The 27542-nt window shown below is 34.6% G+C and overlaps 1 protein-coding gene across 11 annotated transcripts in view; it reads left to right on the top strand.

The window, feature by feature from the left end:
* Positions 1–27542, top strand: part of Rufy3 (RUN and FYVE domain containing 3) — a 75551-nt gene that overhangs the window by 34505 nt on the left and 13504 nt on the right. For all 11 annotated transcript variants that reach the window (XR_007110562.1, XR_007110563.1, XM_047567112.1 and 8 more), the window contains 11 exons: positions 10418–10591; positions 11346–11463; positions 12582–12683; positions 15539–15662; positions 17342–17403; positions 18646–18711; positions 19959–20028; positions 22872–22964; positions 24486–24569; positions 26221–26388; positions 27142–27239. Coding sequence is in view for 9 of the 11 variants with exons in the window: in XM_047567112.1 (XP_047423068.1) it covers positions 10418–10591; positions 11346–11463; positions 12582–12683; positions 15539–15662; positions 17342–17403; positions 18646–18711; positions 19959–20028; positions 22872–22964; positions 24486–24569; positions 26221–26388; positions 27142–27239 (1159 nt within the window). In the remaining 2 variants the exon portion in view is untranslated. The remainder of the gene's footprint in view (positions 1–10417; positions 10592–11345; positions 11464–12581; positions 12684–15538; positions 15663–17341; positions 17404–18645; positions 18712–19958; positions 20029–22871; positions 22965–24485; positions 24570–26220; positions 26389–27141; positions 27240–27542) is intronic.

Raw genomic sequence — 27542 nt, 5'->3', positions numbered from 1 at the left:
GAACTCTAAGACTATATTTCCCACCTGAATGCCTATGTTGTATCAAAACAAAGAAGTCTGACTATTGTCCTAGCTTCTAAATGTTCCCAGAGATATTTCCAGCAGTGGTGTTTTGTGGCATGGAATTTGTCAAGTAAAGATACCTGAAGAAGTTTGGAAAACTCTCCAAAACTAAAATTGATTATATTATGATATTGTCGCCCAATGAAGAAATCAGCATGGTTTCATAGGGAACTGTAGTACAAGCTTGAATTATAAAAGAACATCTACTGAGGCCTAGAGAAACGTATACCTAACCAAGAATGAGTAAGATGTACAAAAGAATGGTTTTGGAAAGAAGTCACCAAATAAGCTCACTCAATGCTAAAACCAATCGAATGGGCTTTTTTTTTTTTTTAATTATGTTTGGAGATAACAAGAAAATTACTAGTTTCTTACTGGAGGCTAGCAATTAGACCTCGACCTGAAGCGAGAGAAAGCAGAACTTCCTTTTTACTTTTAGTTGCGAAACTCTTTAAAGTATATAAAGTAGAATAGCATGATGGCTCCTTTATCTCCATCATCCAGCTTCAGTAATTGTCAGTATTTGCTAGTCTTACTTTATCTGTTTCCATAGCTTTGTTTATGGAACATTTTAAACTGCAAACTTTACATGTTATCACCTGTAAATACTTAACTACCACACCTAATAAAATTAGCAGTAATTTCTTAAACACATTTAATATTCATCCCATTTTCAAAATCTGTTGATTGACTCAAAGTATTATCTTTCTGTTGGCTTATTTGAATCAAATTCCATATAGGCTATGCATTATTAAGTCTCATTAGTTTTTTTTTTTAATAACAGCTCTATTGAGGTACAATTTACATACCATAAAGACTACCACTTTAAAGTATACAAGTCACTGGATGTTAGTCACGAAGTTGTGTGCTTCTGTCACCACTATCTAACCCTAGAATATTTTCCTCACCCTAAAAAGAAACCCCATATATATTATCAGCCACTTTCTCTTCCTCTTTCCTCTCAAACCACTGGCAACCACTAGTCTATGTTCTATCTCTGTAGATCTGCCTATTCTGGACATTTTATATGAACAAAATCATAAAATATGTGGCCTTTTGTGTCTGACTTTTTCACTTAGCAGGTTTTCATTGTTCATCCATGTTGTAACATGTATCATAACTTCATAACTTTCATGACCAAATAATACTCTATTATATGAATACACCACATTTTGTCTACCCATTTATCTGTTGGTGGACATTGGACTTGTTTCTACTTTGGGACTAATTCAGAGAAATGCTCTTTTGAATAGGAATATGCAAAGTTTTATGTGGACATGTTTCACATTGGGAATATATCTAGGAGTAGAATGGCTAGATCAAATGGTAACTTTTATGTTTAACTTTTTGGAGAACTGCCAGTCTGTTTTCCAAACAACTGAACTATTTTCATTTCTACCAGCAATGTACAAGAATTCTAATTTCTCTGCATCCTTACTAACACATTTTCTTTTAAAAAGGAAAACTATAATAGTCATCCTAAGTGTGAAGTGGTTTCTTATTTTGGCTTTGATTTGCATTTTTCTTCTAAGAGTTTTATAGTTCTAGCTCTCACATTTTGGTCTCTGATCCATTTTTAGTTACTTTTTAAAAATTCTTTTGCATGTGGTCATTCAGTTGTCCTAGCACCATTTGTTGAAAAATACTATTCTCTCCCAATTGAACTTTTTAAACATTCTTATCAAAAACCAATTTATGGACTAGTTATGGCTCAGTGTAGAGTGCTCACCTAGCACACATGAGGCCCTGTGTTCGATCATCAGCACCACATAAAAATGAAATAAAGGTATTGTGTCCACCTACAACTAAAAAATATATTTAAAAAATTTATAATAGTTGTATGAGATTGTTTCTGGACTCTAAATATTCCATCAATCTCTGTGTCCGTACTTAATGACAGTTCCACATCATGTTGATTTCTGTTGCTCTATAGTAAGTTTTGAAACCAGGAAACGTGTCATCCAATGAGTTGGCAAGACTGTTTGGCTATTGTGGGTTCCTTGCATTTCCAGATGTACTTTATGATAAGTTTATTAATTTCTACAAAAATACAGCTGGGAGTTTGACAGGGATTGCCTTGAATCTGTACATCAATTTGAGGAGTACTGTCATCTTAGCAATATTAAGTCTTCAAATTTATGAACATGGGAAGTCTATTTATTTTGATCTAGTTTTATTCCACAAGATTTTATGGTTTTCATTGTATAAAATTGTAAATTTTATAAAAATCTACAATAAATGGAATTCTTTTAAATGTCATTTTAGAATTTTTCATTGCTAATGTGTAGAAATATAGTGATCCCCCCTTATCCATAGGGATGCATCCCAAGACCCCCAGTGGATGCTTGAGACTGTGAATAGTATTAAACCCTGTATATACAATGTTTTTTCTGCAGTAGATACCAATGATAACATTTAATTTATAAATTAAGCATAAACAGAGATTAACAATAATCAAATGGAACATACTGATATAAGTAATGTGAATGTGATCTCCCAAAATATTTTATTGTACTGTATGTCTTAGCATACAATTTTTTTCTTTTTTTTTGACTTGTTGAGAACTTTTCATGTAAAGAGCTTTATAGCTTCTCTTTTTTTTTTTTTTCCTGCAGTGCTGGGGATCGAACCCAGGGCCTCGTGCTTGCAAGGCAAGCACTCTACCGACTGAGCTATCTCCCCAGCCCTCACTTTATAGCTTCTCTTTGGCATATGCAAATAGCCAGTGTCACTACTCTTGCACTTTGGGACCATCATTAAGGAAAATAAAGGTTACTTGAGGCAGTAGCATAAGATTTTATCACACTACTCAGAACAGCCAGCATATAATTTAAAACTTATGAATTGGTTATTTCTAGAGTTTTCCATTTAATATTTTCAGACCATAGTTGACGTCTTACAGAAAGCAAAACCTCAGAGGAGATTGCTATACAATTCAATTTTGTATTTCGATCTTGTACCCTTCAACCTTACCAAACCCATTTACTAGCTAATACTTTTTCTGTGTGTGTAGATCCCCTCCCCAGCACCCCATACTGGGAATAGAACTGAGGAATGCTCTACGGCTCAACTACATCCCTAGCCTTCTCTTCTTTTTTCTTTTTTCTCTCTCTCTTTTTTTTTTTTTTTTTTTTTTTTGTTTTGTTTTGGTTTGGTTTGGTTTGGTTTTTTGTTTTTTAGATAGTGTCTTGCCAAGAGGCTGACCTCAAACTTCCTACATACTACCTCAGCCTCCCAAGTCTCTGGGATTACAGGAGTGTGCCACCATACCCAGCTTGAGTGTGTAGATTCTTTTGGGATTTTTTTAAATATATAATATCATGTCAACTACAAATAGTTTTACTTCTTCCTTTCCAGTCTGGATGCCTTTGTTTGTTCTCTTGTCTTACTGCTCTAGCTAGACCCTCCTGTACAGTGTTGATTAGAAATGGTGGGAACAGGTATCCTTATCAGTTCCTGAACTCTAGGAAAGCCTTCAGTCTTTTACTATTAAGTATTAATGTTAGATGTGAGTTTTTCATGGATGCCTTTTACCAGGTTAAGAAGGTCCCTTCTCTTCCCAGTTTGTTTAATGTATTATTAAAGGATGTTGGATATGTCAAATGCTTTGTCTGAATTGAGCATGGTGGCTCATACCTGTAATCCCAGCTACTCTGGAGGTTAAAGTAGGAATACCACAAGTTCAAAGTTAGCCTGGGAAATTCAACAAGACCCTGTCTCAAAAATTTAAAAATTGAAAATAAAAAGGGTTGCAGGGGGAATGATGGTAGAATGAGACAGACATTATTAACCTATATACATGTATGATTATATTCCTGGTATGACTCAGCATCATGTACAGCCAGAGGAATGAGAAGTTATAATTATGTTATGCTCCATTGGTGTACAACGTGTCAAAATGCCTTCTACTGTCATGTGTAACCAATTAGAACAAAGGAAAAAAGGGTTGGGTATATAGCTAAGTGATAGCCCCAAGGTCCAACCTCCCCCCAATCCCCTGTCAAATACCACACACACATACACACACATGAAGTGTTTTGCCCTATTGAAATATCATAATTCATATGGTGTTTGTTCTTTATTCCATTAGTTTGGCATATTACATTGATTTTTGTACCAATTTTGCATTCTGGTACAAATCCCACTTTGTCTTGCTTCATAATATTTTTTGTATATTGCTAGATTTGGTTTGTCAGTATTTTGTTGAGGATTTTTGCATCTATAGTCATAAGGAGTATTGTAGTTTTCTTCTGTCCTTGTTTGTTTTGGATCTCTTACAGAATGAGTTGGCAAGTTGCTTCTTCTTCTGTATTTTGGAATAGTAGGTAAAGGACTGTTGTTAATTCTTTAAATGATTATTGATATAGTTCAACAATGGTCCTGACTATGGGTTTGTGTTTTTCTTTTGTTTTGTTTGCAGTATAGACAGCTGAACCCAGGGCCCTCTGCCACTGAACTATATCCTAGCCCTTGACTAGCTCCTTTAACAGGTTTCAACCCAGAGAAAGTGTTACCTAAGTAAATTTTCTCTTTATTTCTATTGAGTACAAGTATATAATGATCTCTTAAAATAGCATTAAGCAGAAAAGATAGATATGAATAAAAATATATAGATAATCTAAAGGTCCTAAGACTATCATTTTTAGTAAATGAGAATTGATAAAGGTTCTCATAAAATAAATGTAATTGAACTAATTAAATGATGTTTTTGCAATTTTTTAGTACCTTCATTTATGTCTTTCACAGTCAAAAACAACTCATTTTATGCCCAATTTTATATTTTAAAACAATTATAGCAAAAGCTAAAAATAGATTTACTTTGGAATTTTTGATCTTTAGTTATTCCCAACATAAAGTTTTCCTCTGTATTTTTCCATTAGTTATTGTAATTTCATATAATTACTCCTAGATACTTTTGAAAAGCCTGAATAACAACTGTTTTGTTTCTTATATAAAATAAAGCTTTGATCTGACAATCAGAAATTCTGAGGAAAAACTGCTATTGTGCTTCATAAATTATTCCCACTTGACCAGGAACTGGGTGTAATGCAACATACTAATACTAGCATAACATTAGATACACCTAACTTTTCCTTCAGTTATTTATAAAACATTTCAAGACTGAGTATGAGCGTTAGTCATTGTACTAGAAGATGAAATGAGATCTTGGTCAGATGAGTGGTTTTCACAACAGTGTGATTCACCATCACTCTTAGTCATGTGACTTTGGACTCCCTTTGTCACCACTATTAATGAGTTGTGTGATTCTAACTTATATGGAAATTTGCAGTTCAAAGAAATACAATAGTCACATGGTCTTGAAAGAACTTTGATTTGAAAACCAATCTGTGTAGCCTATTCTTTTTTTTTTTTTTTTTTTTTTTAAGTTCTGGGGCTTGAACCCTGGGGTACTTAACCACTGAGCCATGTCCCCAGCTTTTTTATTTTGAGACAGGATCTCGCTGAGTTGCTTAGGACCTTGCTAAGTTGCTAATGCTGACTTGAATTTGCAATCCTCTTGCCTCAGCCTCCCAAGCCACTGGAATTACCAGCATGTGCCACTCTCCTAGCTCATTGCAGCATATTATTCTAACTGTATTCCCCACCAATGTGATTTGTACCACCACCCATCTAATCACCAAAACTAGAAATACAGAGATTATTTTCCATTCTTTTAGCTCTCCCTTTTCCTTCATGTGCAAATGGTCATAGAGTCTTGAAATCATGACATTCTACCCCAAGCCTCTCAAAGCTCTCCCCCTCTTCTCCATACAGCATCCTCTACTCTAGTTTCATCTTTTATTACTCTTCTCAACTACTGCAGTAGTCCATTCTTACTCCCCAACTTTGAGTTCAGGTTCCCTTCTGATCCATCTTCAACAAGGATACTAAAATGAGGTCTCAAAAATTCAGAATTTGTGACATCACACCTCACATTAAAATCTTCATTGAGTTTAAAGTAAAATCCATACTCCTTAAACAAGATCCTTAGCAATTGATCCTTGGCTCTGTCTTGTGTCATTCTCAACACTTAATGTGAATCATAACCTCCTGGCATATTTTTCTGAGTATGCCTTGTTTTTTCATATTTCTGTGTACCCAGTCTGTCCCTTCCATCCTACTCCCTCAACAGCTCTACTCCTATCCCTTACTTACCTAATTTGTTTTTGTCCTTTAAGATTGAACTTAAAAGTCTGTTCCTCTGAAAGTGGATAAACACATATCTACCCCTTAAATTTGAAGGAAAAATAGGGAATCAGATCAGATACTCTTCATCTATATATGTTCCCTTAGCATCCTATGTATAGGAGTTATTATTGTAATGAATTTGTAGTGCTTTTCAAAATTGAGAAGTACACCCATGGGTAGAAAAAATGATATTATACATGCAGCCTGCCTGAAACCCTAGAATGATGCCATGTCTACTATCTTGCCTTAAAAATATAGAAAACTTACATCCAATTCCATAGAATAGGCATATTTCATTTAATATAAAAACATTTAAAATTATTTTTTCTGGCATAAAACTGATCTCTGTCAAAGATGATAATGTTTATCTTGAAGTTTCAAGTGTTCACTATGCACTGCCCCATCCTGTTTTCCAGAAGTGTTTATTAGCCAAGTTTGAAAAAGAGAAAAGTAAGCATTTTGATGACCAGGATACTTAGGACTATTACCTCTGTAATCCTAGCATTAAGCAGTGTCTAAGCACAGTAGATGTTCACTATTAATTAAAAAGTAATAAAATGAAAGTTCATCATTGAAATAATAGTGTTAAATGTTAGCTCTGTGAAATTTTTAGATTTTTACTATTTTTCTCATAGAAAAAAATAGGACTAATGACATTGTGAAAGTCATGCCTTTTTTTTTTTTTTTTTTTTTTTGCTTCGTTTTTGGTGATGCTGAGTGTCAAACCCCAGGCCCTGCATATGCTTGACTAGTGTTCTTTGACTGAGCCACACCCCAACCAAAAAATTATGCATTTTTTTTAAAAATCACTGTCCTATATATACCATGTGACAAAATCTATTTTAACTCTTTGTAAAGTACGAAATATGTAAAAAGATCACATAAGTAAATTTTCACATACTCAATAAACTTTTACATACTCAGCACTCTCAAATAACCAGCATCCAAATTCACAACAGAACTTTACCTCTGCTGTTTCTGTGTTCTCATCAAGTCATTGCAGCCCTTTTAATAGCATAAATGAGTTGTGCAGAATTATTTTATACTCAAATACAATTTAAGACAAGTAACAAATAAAATAGAAAAATTGTAAGTACTAGTTGTTTTCAGTAGTTTAGTACTAATTAGGAGATGTAATTAAAATTGTCTATTATTGACCACATCGTTACATACTGTCCAACACAAAAATGTTCATAAACATTAAATGATATTTATTGTAACTTCTGTGTTAATAAACTATGAGAAGTGCATTCTTTTTGAGCTCTTATGTCTAGTAATCATAGTACTCTAGTTCTTATTTGACTTTCATTTGTTTGAAGGGGCAGTTCTCAAGAAGAAGGGGGCCTTCATTTTTTGTCTCCCAGGGGACCTTCAATAATATTTGAAGACATGTTTGGTGGTCATAACTGAAGGATTCTACTGACATCTAGTGGGTAGAAACCTGAGCTACTGTGAAATTTACTGTGACTTGCTGCTAGTGACAGTTTACAGCCTGCTTCCAATCTAGTGAGAATTAGTCCCATGGGGAAAGCTAGATTTAAAGTAAAAACATCATGCCTCCCCCATGAAAGAATTGCCTAGATCAAAATGCCAGTAATACCAAGGTTGCCGGTAGAGTTTAATAAAGTATGGGTGGGTTGTTCATGTTTGGTACAGATTAACTTAAATAAGTTCTGTCACCCCACTCCATGAGTATGTCAGGAATTTAATTCCAGGAGGCACTAATCTTTCTATAGCCTGTGTCCCCCAAACCCCAATCACATCTTCAACATTTTTGCTACTGATTATAAGAGGAACAAAATGAGACAGTACAGACGGATTAGTTTGAGTACTTTGGAAAAACCTCTCAAAGCATGATGCTGTCTTCAAATCTGGCTCTCCCAGTGGGACTAATTCTCACGAGGACGAGAAGCAGGGTTGTAAACTGCCACTAGCAGCATTGTTAAATTTTGTTAATTACAGGCTTGACGCACAGCAAGTGTGGCCTTGTGGGCAGGCTGTTATCTAAGTCCAACAGCACTCTCCTGACGCCACCTGTTGGGAGGGCTTAACTGGGGAGTCCAGTTGCTCTCCACAAACATTCATAAACTACACACCCAGTGATTAGAGGAGGTCATAAACATAGGAGTACACAAAAGTGCTGGTAATAAGTGAAATTAATATTTGGAAAAGTTATTCTTCATGGCTGTCTTTCAGAAGATAGTTTTTTGTATATATCACTGTGAGCTTATTGTTGTTTGTTTTTTTGCTAAGGATCAAGCTCAGGGTCTTATGCATTCTAAGCAGGCACTCTACCACCAAGCTATACCCCCAGTCCCTTACTCAATCCTTGACAAGTTGATCTACCATGAACAAAGAAAGCTGTGTTTGAAGCATGGTCCTAAAACATTTGTTGATATGCAATAAATAATTAATTGGAATATAGATCAATTTTAACTTTCATGTAAAGTATTTCTCTAGAAATATTACCTGAGAAAATACTACAGCATAGCAAGATTTGTATAGTTGGAACTGTAAATCTGGAAGCCCTTAAACTTAATGGAGATTACTTTAGAATTTGACCATTTGACTCTGCTCATTTAACTGAAAGCAGATATAAATGAAAACGTGTGAACAAAATTACTTGAGATAATTTTCATAAAATATTTTGTTTTATGTTAACTGAATTATCTGTATTATGGAAGCACATGGTTTAATTAGTACTTTTGTCTTCCTAAGAAGAAATGGACTGTTTCATAGAGCTCTGGACCTTTTTTAGGTTTTTTTTTTTTTTTTTTTTTTTTTTTTTTTTGGAGGGGGCGGTATTTGTTTTGTTGTTTTGTTTGTTTGGGCTTGTTTTGTTTGTTTGGGGGAGCCAGGGATTGAATCCAGAGGCACTCAACCACTGAGCCATATCCCCAACCCGTTTTGAGACAGGGTCTCCCTCAGTTGCTTAGGGCCTTGCTCTGCTGTTGAGGCTGGCTTCGAATTCATTCTTCCTGCCTCAGCCTCCCGAGTTGCTGGGATTAGAGATGTGGGCCACTGTGTGCAGCCTTTTTTAGTTTTTAATAAAAATTTGATGTTTTGGAGGATACATGGAGTATAATGGAAAGAACATTAGCTTTCATGTCAAATCCAAGTCCAAATACTGCCACTTATGAACTGTGTAACCTTGGACCACTTCACTCTTCTGTGCCTGCTTTAGTACCTGAAAAGAAGGGAGAATACTTAAATGATAGTAGTAAGTTAATAAGTAAATAAGGTAATCATGTAAAAGAATAATCATGAGGAGGAAAGGATTAACATTATTTGGAGTCATCATTTCATTTATAGGTAGATCATACTGCTCAAGAGCACATGGTATGGAGTTGGACACATGGGATCTGAACTGACTTGATCATTGATGACTCTCTCTGCGCATGAACCAGCTACAGCTATTTGATAGGCATAGAATCTGATGTGATTTGCCCAAGATCACATAGTGAGTTGGGGAAGAGCCGTTGAGGCTTAAGTATAATTTTCCTTTCCTGTACAATGCCTTGCACAGGTTAAACACCAATAAATGAGGGTGGTGAGTGCCTAGATTGTTCTGAGTTCTGTCAGATAAAATGTGGTACTTAGTCACTTTCCTCAAATAGATTTTGTTTGGTTGTGAGAACCATACACTATGTGCTGTCTTAAAAATTCAGAAATTAATTAAGTTAGTATAAATACTAATAATATAGTTTAAGTACTTTATTCTTTTTTCCTATATTGGCTTTATTTTTAGAACTCTTTATAAATGGTAGAGAGAGGGACAGACAAGAGTGGAAGCAGAGAGACCAGCATGAAAGCCAGTGTAAGCTATGTTGGGTGCCCAGATAGGGTGGTAACAGAGGTGGTGGTAAGAATATAAAAAGGCTGTACTTAAGGCTTAAGAGTTGATAAAGTAATTAAGTTTTACTGCTTCATCAAGGATGTTCTAAATGGAAGCAAACATCTTTTTTTTTTTTCACAGCAAGTACATGGCTAAGAAGAACATACAAATTCTATAGTATGTTGCCTCTTCCTTGCTTCATCAGAAGTCACCACCAGTCTTACCTACCATTGCTTTTATACCATCAGTGCACATGTCACCATGGTGAAATCTCACTGGATTTTACAATTCCCAGTAACCAAACTTCATCCTCTTTCCCTTTGACTGCAGATCCAAATTATCTCATGGCTAATGAACGTATGAACCTGATGAACATGGCCAAGCTGAGTATCAAGGGCTTGATTGAATCAGCTCTGAACCTGGGGAGGACTCTAGACTCTGATTATGCACCCTTGCAGCAGTTCTTCGTGGTGATGGAACACTGTCTGAAACATGGCTTAAAAGGTGGGCTGTGGCCTCAGAATGCAAGTGTGCATGCAGTTTCCCCACAATACATAGTCAAAAAGAAAGTATTCTTTGTGGAGCTAAAGAATAAAATACTTGAATTAATAATATTAATCCTTTGAAGTGCAGTCTGTATGAGAGCAGAGCTATGGTTGACTTAAAAGGACTTACAGGACTTAAAAAATATAGATCATTAAATGTTAAGAGTTGGAAGGGCCATTATAAGTAATTAAACCCAATAAAGCAGTTCCATCCAACTGGCAGGCAATATAGGCCTGCCTGTAATGGAACATGACTTGCCCACGGTCACACAGGGACAGAGCAGGTGCAAGAACTCAGATCTCCTGACTCTTGTTTCAGTATTCTTCCTACTTAACCATAGGCTTTTGAGGCAGGACCTGGACTTGCTCCCCTTCACTTTCTCCCTTCTCAATATTCAGTTTGGAAAATAGTCTTTACCATTGGACTGTTTTCTTTACTAATACCACATGGTTTAGTAATTATTAAAATTTTGTATTATAGGGCTAGGCCACAAATTCTTTCTGAAAGAAGGACTGAGTATTATTGGAAAGTAGACAATTTTTATTTTCACAAAACTTAATGTGTTCTGAAAGCATGAATAATTTTAAAATTCTCTAATAACCTAGGATTGGATTCCTGAAAAAGACATCTAACAGATGGGAGAGAAGTGTGTGTATTGTGAGGGACTATGTTGTAAAGAACATTTAAATACTGCTTTGTTTTGTCACCTTAGCCAAGAAGACTTTCCTTGGGCAAAATAAATCCTTCTGGGGACCTCTAGAACTGGTAGAAAAACTTGTTCCAGAAGCTGCAGAAATAACAGCAAGTGTCAAAGATCTTCCAGGACTCAAGTAAGTCTAAGGTTGAATTCTGTTTCTCAAGAACAACATTCTTGGCTAGGGATATAGCTCAGTTGGTACAGTGCTTACCTTGCAAGCATGAGGCCCTGGGTTCAATCCCCAGCACCACAAAAAATTTTAAAAATTTTAAAAATTAAAAAAAAAACAAAATTCTTATTATTTCTTAAAGAATGATACTAAAGATAATAATACCTATAATCATTTTGTATAACATCACAAAATGCATGTTGTTATGAGTAAACACTGCTATAAGAGAAATGGTTATGTAGCATTTTAATAAAAGTGTGCTCTTGAAGGATAATTATTCATCTGAGAAAGATTGGCTTTATGTTAAAATACCAAATTTCCAACCCAACCCCCCCACCCCCAGTACTGGGGACCAAAATTAGGGCTTCACGTCTGCTAGGCAAGCACTGTACCACTGAGCTATAGCCCCAGTTCAACATTTCCTGTTTTTTAAAAGCACTTGTGAGAATCAATGCATCTCAAGAAATTCAATCTAAGGAGTTATGATGCCTGGCTTGACTTAGATAAATAATGTATTTGGTGGGGTTCAAGAGCCAACATTAAATCGGTTGTCAAATGAACCTCAGGAATTGACACCTACAACCTATCTTAGAACTCGAAAAAGAGTAATGATAGAAACTTAAATTGCCTGTGTTCATATTAGTGTTTGGGTCCTTATATAATCCATAGTAAACCTAAAAGTATTTATCAATACTAATCTGGTGGAACATTTCTAGATTTCAGAAGTAAGTCTTGTCTTCAAATAGTAGTCACATTCAGTATTTTGTTTTTTGGTAGTGGTAGGTACTTGGGATTAAACTCAGCTTTGTACATGTTAGGCAAGCACTCTACCACTGAGCTACAGCCCCGGCCCCCTTGTTTAGTAATTAATTCTTTGCAAGAGCTTTTGTCCCAAACGCACCCCTGGATCTTACTATTCCTCACAGAATTCTCTGTTTAGGACTGTAGTGAGACAGGTTATGACGAACACTTCAGTGTGCTCATTATACTGGGAGACCATTGGAAAATGAAGTGAATCTGTTCCACTGTGACCCCTGCAACTGTCACTTATGTTTTAAGTCATTTTGTCTCTGTTCTTGTAGGACACCAGTAGGCAGAGGAAGAGCCTGGCTTCGTTTGGCATTAATGCAAAAGAAACTTTCAGAATATATGAAAGCCTTGATCAATAAGAAGGAACTTCTCAGGTATGAGCACCTTCTTGAATTTTTTTCTTTCCTTGATACGTTCTGTGTCATAAAACTGAATCATATAAATTTTCCATTTCTTAAGTCAGCAACGGTTGATTCATAACAATTTCACTAATATTTACTACCACACTTCACATATCTGTATTTCCAAATGGATGTTTTATACTGTTTATGTACTATCACTCTGACATACATGGTTCTTTGCAGGGTATGCCAAACCTTAACACCTCCAGAAAACAGGGAAGACTCTGACACCTTAGCATGTGCCCAGGCTCAATAAGATAAGAAGCTGACATGTAACATTAAATTTAAAAACAGCCCAAAATATTCCAGATGGATCATAGATGTAAGTAGGAAAGATAAAACAATAAACGAAAACAAAGAAGGCAAAAATTTCTTAAGTGATGCAAAATTTGCTACTTATAAAGGGGGAAAAATGGATAATTTGGGTCACATTAAAATGAAGAACTTATATTCATCAAGACACTCTTTTAATATTAAGAGTGAAAGCTCAGAGAGTGAAAGATGATTGTAATACATATATTCAACAAAAGTTGCATATTCAAGGTGTATTTAAAAACTATCGGGCTGGGGATATAACTCAGTTGGTAGAGTGCTTGCCTTGCAAGCACAAGGTCCTGGATTCAATCCCCAGTACTGCAAAGAAAAAAAAAAGAAAAAAAAAAAAACTCTACCAATCCAGTAAGAAAAAAGCAGACAAGCAACTATAAAAATAGGCAAAAGGCCAGGCACAGTGGTGCACGCCTGTAATCCCAGCAGCTTGGGAGGCTGAGGCAGAAGGATCACAAGTTCAAAGCCAGCCTCAGCAAAAGTGAGGCACTAAGCAACTCGGTGAGTCCCTGTCTCTAAATAAAATACAAATAGGGCTGGGGATGTGGCTCAGTGGTTGAGTGCCCCTGTGTTCAATCCATAGTACCCAAAAAAAAGAGAAAAAAATAGGCAAAAGACTTGAACTGGTGTGCTTCTGTTTTTTGTTTTGTTTTTGTTTTGTTTTTTTGAACTGGTGTTTTGAGAGGAAATTTAAATGGCCATTAAGCATGTAAAAAGATACCTAACTTCACTACCCTTCACATAAATGCAAACTACAACAATGTAATACTGCCATACCACCAAAATGGCTAAAATGAAAAACAGATAACATCCATGTTAGTGAGAATATGAAGTAACTTTAATGTTCTACTGATGAGAAAGTTAACTGGTACAAAATTTAGGAAAACTTTTTGGCCCTATCTATCGAAGTAATCATAAGCATACCCTATGATGCAGTGATTCTGGTTACAGCCAATAGAAATGCAGTTATGTTCAACAAAAGACATGAACAATAATGTTAGATTATTGTTAGCAGTTAGATCATTTGTAATAATCTCAGATAGTAATAGACCTTAAGAATCCATTCATAGTAGAGTGAATAAATAAATTGACATCCTACATAGCAACTAATTATACATAGCCACATGGATGGAACTCTCAACTACAATGTTGGGCAAAAGAAATTAGACACAAAAAATACCTTGTGTTTTGTTCCATTTATATAAAGATTGGAAACTCATATAAAACTAATCTTCTGTGATAGGAAAGAGGCGGCTACCACTGGCCAGGTGGGGTAGTAAGTAGGGAGTGGAAGGGAGCATCAGGTGGCATCAAGTTTTTGGTAATATATTATTTCTTAATGTGAATACTGATGACATGAGTGTGTTTTTTTTATGAAAATGCATCTAGCTATGCCATATGATTTGTATACTTTCGTATATTCTATATAGGTCACTAAAATTTTCAAAGAGACATTCAAATATAGCAGATTGCTTGTGATAAATAATATGAGAATGAACAAGTAACAAATAATTTAAAGAAATGACTGGTTTTTGCTGGGCAGTGGTACACACCTATAATCCCAGCAACTCAGGAGGCTGAGGCAAGAAGATTACAAATTCGAGGCCAGCCTCAGTACTCTGTGTCAAAATAAAAAATAAAAAGGGATGGTGATGTGGCTCAGTGGTTAAGTGCCTATGGGTTCAATTCCCAGTACCAAAATATATATATATTTTTATATATATATATATATATATCCATAAGTTATTTGAAAAATTATTTATCAAAGTCTAACAAATGGGGGCTGGGAATATAACTCAGTTGGTAGAGTGCTTGCCTCACAAGCGCAAGGTCCTGGGTTCCATTCCCAGCACCGCAAAAAAAAAGTCTTAACAAATGGTTGGTAGATAAAATTATAAGGTTTTGTGTATGTTGTTTCCTTTTCTTCTTTTTTTCTTTAATGAAAACTGATTGTACTAAAGAATTAAACTATGATTCCTTAAAAAATTTAAATCATCTTCAACCTATTATGCATGTTGCTTATTAGGCTAGGTTTGCTAATTAAGCAAAAATGAATATATATAATTCATCTTTTCACATTTTTAAGATGTTTATTCACTGCATTAAAAGAATATTGTTTTTAAGTAGAATTAAACATAAAACGATTTAAGACGGCATTAAATTTTTTAAAAATTTAAAATTTTAAGATGCAGTAAAAGATTTCAGAAGTGTCCAATGATGCATCACAAATACAAATATATCAGAAAAGTCTAACACTTCAACGAAAATACCATTCCAATCATCTTTTTTTCAACCAGATCACCTATTATCCAGAGTCTATTCATGTACCTGTTATCTAAAATAACATATTTATGAAACCCTTTCTTTTTAAAAAATTTGTCTCTCTCATCATAGATGACCATATTTACTCTGAGGCAAGCATTTTTCTCTTTTCTTCATGATTATATCATTGGATTTTTGAGATTTTATTATGTAGAATATTCTGTGCATGTCTCTTACAGTGAATTCTATGAACCCAATGCCCTCATGATGGAAGAGGAAGGAGCTATAATTGCTGGTCTTTTGGTGGGTCTGAATGTCATTGATGCCAATTTTTGTATGAAAGGAGAAGATTTGGACTCTCAGGTATGGGAATAATACTTAACCAAGTATGTCACTTTGGGTTCGGTTGTCTCAGGAATTGGGTTGATTAGATTATATCAACTGCAAGGAGAGTCAGAGTGGGAATTTCCTTTAATTTTGATGTGAGTATGAAAAAATTAGATTTTTGTCTTCTAGAATGTTTTTCCGCAAACTCTTATCTTGGCTGTAATCCCTGTTAAATATATTTAAAAGTCAGTATAGCCAGGTGTATTGGCACACACCTGTGATCCCAGCAACTCCAGAGGCTGAGGCAGGATGACAAGTTCAAAGTCAGCTTGGGCTATCTCAAAGAATTACAAGGAGTGGGGCTGTAGCTCAGTGGTAGTTCAATCCCCAGTACCACCACCACCAAAAAAAAAAAAAAAAAAAAAAGCAAGCCAGTATAGCATGGTCTTTAAGAGTAAACACTCTAAAGTCAAACTGCTTAGTTTTAAATTGTCTTCCTCATTTTCTAGCTGAATAAATTACACAGGCACTTAGCTTTTTGGTTCTTCAGATTCCTTGATATAATTTAGGAATTTTTTTTTTAAGAGTATTAAAAAAAAAAGTATTTAAGCTAGGCATGTTAGTACACGTCCGTAATCCCAGTGACTCAGGAGGCTGAGGCAGGAAAATCAAAAGTACAAGGCCACGCTCAGCAATTTAGGGAGACCCCAAGCAACTTAGCAAGCAAGATCTTATCTCAAAACAAAAAATAAAATGGGCTAGGGGTGTAGCTCAGTGGTAAAGTGCCCCTGGGTTCATTCCCCAATACCAAAAAAATAAAGAGAAAGAGAGTATTTCATGGGGTTTTTGTGAGGAAAAAAGAAGTTAGTACATGTAATTCACTTAGAATACATCTTCGTACATATTATTTGCCCAATAAATAAAGATGCTGCTTTTTCACTATGATTATTTCTTACCTCTTCTATGTGAAATAGTATGATGAATTTGTTAGGTTTTACTCAGAAAATAGAAGATGAAATATAATTCAGTATGGATTTTAAAAAAGAAATACACTGAATAATTAAATAGCAAATCTTGAAAAATGAAAATATGCACATCAATGAAAGTTTGAAAGAATAGACACCAAAAATGTTATTGCTGGTCTTCTTAGGGTAATTGAGATTATGGGTATTTTATATTACTTTGCTTTTCCTATTCTCTGAAACTGCCATAGGGAAATGTGCATTATTTTTGTAATTGTAACTTTTAAAAAGTTATTCCTAAAAGCAAATAGAAATTCAGTAGCAAAATGCCTAAGTAAAAGAAAGGAACTTTAAACCTTATATATATTAAGTATTCTGTTGACTGTCTCAGTTAATGATCTTGTTTCCTAGTCCTATTGATTTAATCTTGATCTTTCTAACTCACAGCAATTCTTGATTATATTAAAAATAAAACATTAAGGGCTGGGAATGTATCATTGGTAGAGTGCTTGCTTGCCCAGCATGCCAAGACCCTGGTTCAATCCCTAGTGCTGAAAGGGGAAAAAAAGTAAAACATTGAATTGAATTTGTATTATAAATTTCTGGTGATTGTCATAACTATATTTATTATTTTGAGTGCCTAGAAAGAGACATTTTGTTGTTATTGTTTTTGTTTTACTCCTACAAAAAGACATTGTTATGCCTTAGAAAAGTATCAAAATTTTTATTAAATTCTGAAAATTTTCTCTGTAGGTTGGAGTTATAGATTTTTCAATGTATCTCAAGGATGGGAACAGCAGTAAAGGTAGTGAAGGGTATGTGCAAAGAATATTAGATTTCTTTTTTCTTTTGATGTAGTATTCCCCCCTCCACCTTTGGTCATATTTAAAGTTTACAACAACACTGATTTAACTGACTTGCCAAAAGAACTTCTGATAATACAGCTTTTAAAAAATCTTGCTAAAAATATCTATTTGTGCCTCTTGCTAAACCCATTTAGATAAATAATTATTTTGCTGTGTGATTCAGGCAAACAAAATAAAAATTAATAATCGAATTCTTCATCCCTTAATGTTTGTAAACATGATCATTTTGACCAAAGGGATTGCAATGTCAGTTGCTTAAAATTTGCAAGATGAAATATGCATCATGGGGTTATATATAATATTAACATCAAGGGGAGTTGAGTGAAGGGCAAATGGCAACTCTGTACAATTTTACAACTTTCTTATAAAGCAAAAATTATTTCAAATAAAAAAATTAAATACTATAGTACTTGCTGATTAGAGATCAGAAATATACCTCATACCCTTTATATATTTAGCAGATGAAAGTATACTTAGTTTGATATTTTTAATCTTGGACATTGAGTTAAAGCTTGTCATTTGTGGGGGCTGGCGATGGGTCTCAGTGGTAGAGCTCTTACTTGCCTAACTCACATGCCTAGCACAAAGGATGCCCTGAGTTCAGTCCCCTGCACTGCCAAAAGAGAGAGAGAAAGTGAACTTGTGCCTATTATAGATTAGTTAGTTCTAAATGACCTCCTTTTCCCACACTTTACTTTCTCTTGTCATAGTAAACACTAGAGCTTTACAAGTCTTTTTTACCACTCACTTTGAATATAAATAGCACTTAAAGGTAAATGTATAGCCTTTAGGAACAGCTATATTATACTAGAGTTTAATAGAATTCCTATGATGAATGGAAAATTGTTGCCATAAACAATACTAGTGAAGCTGAAAAAAATGTATTAACTTGCAAGAAGAAACTTTCTAAACTTAAATGCCACTGATTATAGCTATTTATACTTATAACCTGTTATTAAAATTTATAAGCTATAACAGGGGCTTTATTAATGTAGACTTTTTACTTTTAAACTTCCAAGTCTTTCTTGTTGATATGTGGAGAGGGTTATCATGCATCATGTTTATCTTATTCAGTGTCTGTGCCCCAATTTTCTTCTCATGTTTTATGAAAAGATGGGTTGGGAGACAGGATATATCTTGGTGTTTCTTATGTTATTTATTTTATTTCTATAACTTCTCTTTTTCTTCCAGGGATGGTCAGATTACTGCAATTCTGGACCAGAAGAACTATGTAGAAGAACTCAACAGACATCTGAAGTAAAGAATGAATAAATAATAATATTTTACTGGGGTTTTGTTGGGAGAGAAGGGAAGTATAAAATGATAAGCAGTGAGGAAAAATTCAGACAGTATTCAACAAATATATAAATGTAGAATTCCTGCTTGGCAGGCACTGAGTTAGGCATTAGATAAATGAGATGTAACTGTTTTGGTGACCCTTAGAGAAAAGCAATATAAGAGACTATGAAACAATAACTAGTAATTAAGTAAATACATTCAGTTAAGAATTTTAAAATGTGTGACAGAGATATTTGAAATTGTCAGCCCACTTGGTGCAGTAATAAAGCCACAGATTTCAATATTGAACTTGGATAAACCATTCAGTACCTTAGTTCCTTTATATATCCTTCTCCCTTGTATTTCTCACTTATACATTGAATTGAGATATTAATTTACTCTCTCTTCATCATTACTACCATTAATGTACCAAGCATTCACCAAGGATTTCAGAACACAAAATAGTTTCCTCTGTCCCAAGAACAATAATCTAAAAACTATTGATATTCTCAAATACTTTGATGTTATTGTAAAGACTGCTGAGTAATTCAGAAGAATAATTAGTATATACAAAAATTACCTTGTTTCTAGTTTGTAGAACTTTTATAAATTCTGTGAGGAAAGCTATTTTTAATTTGACTTACAATGTGATTATAGTATCAGTATAAACTTTGAGTATTCTTCATTCCAGCTAACAAATTCAAGAACAATTTATTTTTTCTTGGGACCAAGAACTAATCATGATTATAATGAACCATGGAGATATCATCAAAGCAAGGATACAGTTACAGCTGACAATGAAATATAAACATGACTCTTACATTAACTTAAATTATTTACTCTTTCCATGCCTTAGTCTCTTTATCTGTAATTGGAGACATCTAATATATAGGACTGTTGAAAGAAATAAAATAAATGATGCAAATAATTTAGAACAGTGCTTGGTACATGTAAGCATTTAATTCATGTAGCATATTGTTATTATTTATAGATTAGCCCTGAAATTTACCATGTAGCTCATTAGCTCTTTTTAATTGAACAAATACTTAATACAAACTCTAATGCCAAAGATATATCAGCTAAGGCAGACAGCCATTTGTAAGCTGTCTTAGAGCCTACAGGTCTATCAAAAATTGTTACATTAGACAATGAATAAGTGCTGGGTGTTTCAAAAGGAAAGTACAGGGCATTGTTTTCAAAAGATATCATTGTTTTTCTCTTGATAGTGCTACTGTAAACAACCTACAGGCAAAAGTAGATGCATTAGAAAAATCAAACACTAAACTCACAGAGGAGGTAAGTGTTTTGGAAATTCTTTGACCTATAAAATTTAATAATGTACATTAGTGGATCAATCATTTCATATAACCTTAGAAATGAAGGAGTTGACTTTTTAAATATATCTACTATAGTACAAAACTCTTTTTTTTTTTTTTTTTGACTGGTCAGTTGGCGTATTCTAGTATTCTCATTTAACCCAGTTCGACTGCATAGGCATGTTGTCTAAGTATCTTTTGTGTGAGTGTTTTGTCTGAGCTACCCTAGAGTAAATATTCAGCATATAGCATGATATTCATTATTTATTCATTCAAAAAACATTGTGGGCACTAGGTGCCAAAACTACACAAAGATTTTTATGTGCTAGACACTAATCTGTGTGTTCCAGACAGGCAAGCTCCTGACTCCCTAGATTCTTATATTCTTCTTGGGACAGTAAGACAGATAAGATGAAGATCACTCTTCAAAAGACCAATAATTCCTGCTTATTTGTCAAGCTACTTATGTGTCATGTGCTCCTGAATCAGTTAACTTCTGAGAGGCCCAATTCGCTCACTGGCTTCTAATCTCACAATTACTTGAAAGCTCAGATAAGAATAGATATGTGATCAAACACCATTACCCTATGTAAATGTATGATTACATAAATGGTACGCCTCTACTTCATGTACAACCAGAGAAACAAGTTGTACCCCATTGGTTTACAATAAAAAAAAGAACAACATAATAAAGAATCAAACAATAAAAAAAAAAGGATATGTGAAAACTCTTAGAAAAGTTCCTAAAGAGAATAATAACCTCATATGTTCCTTCTGATTAATAGACACTTTCCCTAATTTGCTGAAGACTAAGTTGCAGATTTTTTTCTTTAATAGCATTAAGTGCATGTGTGTGTTTGTGTGTGTGCGTGTGTGTGTGTGTGTGTGTGTGTGTGTGTGTGTGTGTGTTTGTGTTGCTGGAAATTGAACTCAGGGCTTATGCATGCCAGGCAAGCACTCTACCACTGAACCCCTTTGCCAGCCCTTTTAATTTTTTATTTTTAGACAGAGTCTAGCTAAGTTGCTTAAAGCCTCACTAACTTGCCAAAACTGCCTTTGAACTTGAGATTCTACTGCCTCAGCCTCCCAAGCTGCTGGGATTACAGGCATGCGCCACTGCATCCAGCAGCATTAGATGTTTCTATGAAAATTCTCAAGTAAAATTTTCCAAATTATTGCAAAGAATTTATCTTCTCTGTTTCTAGTTATAATGGACCTGTTATATTCAGTGAGATAAATTGGGTTGAATAAAATCAAATTGGCACACTGGTCAGGAATATGCTATTCCTTCAGAACAAATAATTTAATTTTAAGTGCCTATTTCTCAACTCTGTGGGCTTTAATTTTGAATGAAGGGTGTATATATATAACTTTTTTTATTGTAAACAAATGGGATACATGTTGTTTCTCTGTCTGTACATGGCGTAAAGGCATACCATTTGTGTAATCATAAATTTACATAGGGTAATGTTGTTTGATTCATTCTGCCATTTTTTCCCTTCCCCCCCCTCCCCTCCCACCCTTCCCCTCCATCTATACAGTCCTTCCTTCCTCCATTCCTGCCCCCCTCCCTAAACCCAACTCCAACCCCAACACTAACCCTTCCCACCCCCCATTATGTGTCATCATCCACTTATTAGCGATATCATTCTTCCTTTGGTTTTTTGAAATTGGCTTATCTCACTTAGCATGATATTCTCCAGTTTCATCCATTTGCCTGCAAATGCCATAATTTTATCGTTCTTTATGGCTGAGTAATATTCCATTGTATATATATATACCACATTTTCTTTATCCATTCATCAATTGAAGGACATCTAGGTTGGTTCCACAATCTGGCTATTGTGAACTGAGCAGCTATTATATATAACTTTAATTTATGAATATGACCCTTAAAATCTACCCCACAAGGCTTTTAGCAATCCAGCACAAACATTTCTATTGAGAGTCTTCTGCTATAGTGATGCAGTATGGCATAGCAATTAAACAAGGTCTCTAAATTTACCCCACTTAGGTTCATGTCCTGACCCTGGCACTTGACTGCTTTCTCATCTCAGACTAAATATTTTAAGACTTTATTCCTTAGCTTACTTATCTGTAAAATGGGAATAATAATACTTCATAAGATTATTATGTGCATTTTTTAATGAACAATAAGTTCCTAGTACAGGGCCTAAAACATAGTAAGCACACAATAAATACAGCACATTCATTTTTTTTATTTTTACAGACTGCATTTTGATTCAATGTGCACAAGTGGGGTACAACTTTTCATTTCTATGTTTGTACACAATGTAGATTCACACCATTCATGTAATCATCCGTGTACATAGGGTAATAATGTTACCAGCACATTCTTTTTTTTTAATTCATTTTTATTGTAAAAAATGGGATACATCTTGTTAGCACATTCTTGAAGTAAGCAATTTTCAGTTAACACTTGTGCATGGAAAATAGTTTTAAAATAAAAGCAGCAATAGGAGTTTTTTTTGTTGTTGTTTTGTTTTTTAACCTACATTAAAGCTATTTCTCCTGGGGCTGGGGTTGTAGCTCAGTGGTAGAATGCTTGCCTAGCATGTGTGAGGCACTGGGTTCGATTCTCAGCATCACATATAAATAAATAAGTAAAATAAAGGTCCATTAACAATTTTAAAAATATTAAAGAAAAAAAGATATTTCTCCTGAGTTCCTTTTAAGAACATTTTTATTGGGTTATAAATAGCTTTCTTTATTTCTAAGAATATCCAAGCCTAAATCATTGCCTGACCAATCATAAATCATTTTATGCTGTTAATTAAAATAAGAATAAAATTTCACCAACAGCTTGCAGTTGCAAATAACAGAATTATTACCTTGCAAGAAGAAATGGAACGAGTTAAAGAAGAGAGCTCCTATATATTGGAATCCAATCGAAAGGTGAATCTTAACTGGATTTATAAAACCTTCATAGAGAGTATGTAAATGTGTTAGCAATAGGGAGCAGCCTCTAGAGAAGACATTTGCATGTATCACTCACAGTTTTTACTTTGTCTCTATGCATAACTGAGTGCATGATGAAGGGACTGGAAGGGTTTTGCCCTTTCCCTTAAATCACACTCCTTGGCTTTCCTCTAGCTACATAATGTTTAGCTTCAAGAAAGTCTAATTTCATTCCTTTTTTTTATTAATGATTTTTACCATAACTAAATGATATTTGTGATATTAAACATGTCATTGTTTTTGTACTATGTTACTGTTTTGTTAAGGACACTTCCTTTATCTCCTATCACTGGGAGTCACCATATAAATTAATTTTCTAGGTAACTTTATCCCCTAAAGGACCAAATATTTGTACACATCTAATTAAATTTTTGTAAACCTTTTATATATTGCACTTTCCCAAGCTGCCTTAGAAGACAAAATTTATATCCATAATTTTAAAGTATTACAATTGTTCCTAACAAGTAATTTTCTCTGTGTGGGAACAAAGGCAGGTTTGTATGTGTAGGTTCTTTGACTAATGCATAGACTTCAAGAAATCACTGTGAATGCTCAGAAGAGTCTAATGACCTACTTATTTTTAGCTTTGATCTCTGGATAGTTGAAGACATGAGACATGAGATCTCTGGAGAATTATTGTAGTGTAATTTAAACCTTTAGCCAGCTCATGTTTTAAAGTAAATACTGTTTTTCTTAATTTAAAGACTGATTTTTAAAACATCTAAGACTTGTTTTTTGTTTTGTTTTGGTTTGGTTTGTTTTGGTTTGGTTCGGTTTTGTTTGGGTGTTTTTGTTTTTGTTTTGGTTTTTGTTTAGGGGGATACTGGGGATTGAACTCAGGGGCACTCAACCACTGAACCACATCCCCAGTCCTGTCTTGTATTTTATTTAGAAACAAGGTCTCACTAAGTTGCTTAGTGCCTTGCCCTTGCTGAGGCTGGCTTTGAACTTGTGATCCTCCTGCCTCAGCCTCCCAGGCCACTGGGGATTATAGGCATGTGCCACCACGCCCAACCATAAGACTCATTTTGATAACTTTTTTTTTCTTTAAAGGTACTGGGACTTGAACCCAGGGGAACTTTGCCACAGAGCTACATCCCCAGCCTTTTTATTTTTTATTTTGAGACAGAATCTTGCTAAGTTGCTGAGGCTGGCTTCATACTTATGATCCTCTTGCCTCAGCTTCCTGAGAAGCTGGTGTTATGGCATGTACCACCATGCCTGGCTCTGTCTCATTAACTTTTCTTAGGATTTTAAATAAAGTAGCAGGAAACTTCCAATTCAGCCTAACCTTTTTAAATGTACTTTACATCTTCAGTTTCCTTACTGTCTTCATTCATTTTTGTAAGTACTTAGGTATCATAATTTTTTCTTACTAAATAACAATGCCAGGATCTGCTAATGCTGTGTAGATTATTTAAATCCTTAAATATTCAATACTTTATTTATATTTTCAAGGGTCCTAAGCAAGACAGAACTGCAGAAGGGCAAGCACTAAGTGAAGCAAGAAAGCATTTAAAGGAGGAGACACAATTACGATTGGTAAACTTTGCTTAAGTTCTAGTAGTTCAGGACACGTGAAAAGGTAATGGCCTACTTAGAGATTTCATCTTACAGACCAGGATCTGGAATATCAATGTTCTATATATAACATTTTTATAATCCCATAAAACTGTTTCTTAACTCTTCTTAACGCACATTCCCTGTGTGGCTTTCTCGAACCACCTCCCCCCCTTTTTTTTCTTTTTGCATGTACTGTTTGTGTTACAGAAACACTAGGTATATAGAACTTCTTTATCCCCACTCCTCCCTCAGTCCTCATCACTGCAAAGCTTGAGGTGTCTTCTTGGACATCTTCCCCTTAGCAGAAATCAGGAAAATAGATCATATTCTTATTTTTACATATTACTTCTGAGTTTACTTTCAATCTAAAATATAGATGGAAAAATGTATCATCCAGTATTAGTCTTAAGACTTTTTTTAGAAATTAAAATATATGGCATGTATGTGTTTAAGAATTTGTAAGGTATCAATAAACCTTGGTATTAGCATATTAACTTTTCCTGAAGTTCAGATAGGATGACAACAAAAGGACCACCCCCCATAGTGTCTCAAAAAATAGGGAAAAGCCCAAAATAAGGAGCAATTTAATATGTAATAAAAAGTTATTATAAATTAACAGTGTGCAACAGAACTTAAGATTGTCTGAAAACATAATAATGTTATTTTAACATCTTTAAAACAATTAGTATTTGCCTTCTATGTGTTTGTAAATTAGATCTCAAAATACTTCTCACGAGGAATGTCCTAGAAATAATGTCAGCATCTTCAGATACAGCATGAGTCATTTTATATCATGTTAATCATGTAAAGAAGGGAATCTCAGTTAAGCAGCTCATAGTAAAAAATTCTTAAAATTTTTGTATTCTTTTATCATAATGAGATAAATATTTGTTAAGAAGGCAAGAAACTAAGAAAATAGGCAAGGTACTAGGTACATCCTAGGCACAACTCAGATCTCTGTATCTTTGCTGATCTAAATAATGTTGCAATCTTAATGGTTGAAACAAAAAGGAGTTTGATGTTAAGTGTACCTAAAAATTCAGTTGGCCTATTGACAATTCCTAGTAATTGAGATGTTATCCTTGGGGACCCAGAGTGTGTTCTAGGTTCCTTGGGCTCTTGAATATATCAACATTTAAATTTGGGAAAATTGCAACTACTTCAGTTTTTGCTTCTACTATAACACTTATGTATAGTTCTGTAAGGGCATATCAGTTGTCTTAAAGTTATCAAAGTGCCCTAAGTGTGTGTATATTTTAGACAATAAATAGCATTGTCTTTTTTAAAATATTTTGTAATTGTAGATGAACACAGTGCCTTTATTTATTTATTTATTTATTTTCATGTGGTGCTGAGGATCAAATGAACCCACACATGTAGGCAAGTGCATTACCACTAAGCCAAAACCCCAGCCCCTAGCATTGTCTTTAACCTAGTGATTTTTCAGATTTGTAGATTATCATACTTATCTTTATTATTGTTCATGTCTCTGTAAATGAATGATATTTTTGGCTCTTTTACCAGAATATTCAGACCTGAGAGTTTTGATATACCCTCTCCTGTGAAATTTTATGGTTTATACTTAGTTGAGGAAAGGGAGTATAATCAATTTATTTACCTCTGGTGGCAGGATGTTGAAAAAGAGTTGGAGATCCAGATCAGCATGAGACAGGAGATGGAATTGGCTATGAAGATGCTGGAGAAGGATGTCTGTGAGAAGCAGGATGCCCTGGTGTCTCTGCGGCAGCAGCTGGATGATCTCCGAGCTCTCAAGCATGAACTTGCTTTTAAGCTGCAGGTAGGGGAAATATGAGGAATAGATTCACCAGCTCTCTGAAATACTGGAGCTCCCCTCCAGCCCTCTTGTTCTGTAGAATCACACTTAGGAGGGAAGCGTCACTAGGCACTGACACACACCCAGAATCCCAGCTGAGGGGAGGCTGAGACAGAGGGATCAAAAGTTCAAGTTCAATCTGGGCAACTTAACAAAACTGTCTCAAAATAAAATTTTTTTCAAAATAATTTTAGTTGTAGATGGGCACAACTTTATTTATTTTTTTATGTGGTGCTAAGAATTGAACCCAGTTCTTCACAGATGTTAGGTGGAGCCACAACCACAGCCCTCAAATTAGATTTTAAAAAGTACTAGAGATGTAACTTAGTGTTAGATCGCTTACTTAACATGCATGAGGTCTCTCTCACACACACACACACACAAAGGATCAGACTTTCATAAGATTCTCAGTTGCTGTTTTGAAAAATCAAGCCTACTTTTCATATTATAAAGGGGTTTGGGGTCTTTTTTTATCCTATGATTTATACTCTATCTTAAGATTCCAGCTGAGTTATGTATTCCATTAGATTTTAAATGGAACATGATAAACTGATGAACCTTCTGATATTATGATAAGGTTACATATAAATAATACTAATTTCAACCAAATTGCTTTTGGGGCTTTTCTTTTCTGTTTCCCACTTACCATCAGGTTCAAAAAGCATGTATGATTATATTTCAGAATTTTGTTATATTCTATAATTCTTTTCCATACAGAGTTCAGACTTAGGAGTAAAACAGAAAAGTGAACTCAACAGTCGCTTGGAAGAGAAGACTAATCAGATGGCTGCTACCATTAAACAACTGGAACAAAGGTAAAAAGTGCTATTCCTTTAGTGAAATACTTTGAGCTGCCAGTGCTTCAAGTGAGGAGAGTGTGCTCTGCATTTGGCAAATCAAAAATATATGAAATTCTTCCAGCCCTAATCAGACATGACAAGAGAAAGAAAGCCAGTTTAATTTTGTTTTCTAAGCCGTCATTGAAAATATTGTTAAGAAAAACATGTAAAGTTAATATTAAAGGTCCATGACGGAGACTGTTAACTGTTTACCCAGCTTGGATCCCCCTCTCTTCCATTATAATAAAGTTGTATTGCACACATACACACATACACACA

The sequence above is a fragment of the Sciurus carolinensis genome, chromosome 10, assembly GCF_902686445.1.
Source record: "Sciurus carolinensis chromosome 10, mSciCar1.2, whole genome shotgun sequence".
Taxonomy (NCBI): Eukaryota; Metazoa; Chordata; class Mammalia; order Rodentia; family Sciuridae; genus Sciurus; species Sciurus carolinensis.
Note: the sequence above shows the minus strand (reverse complement) of the source record. Positions and strands in the feature narration are given on the sequence as shown.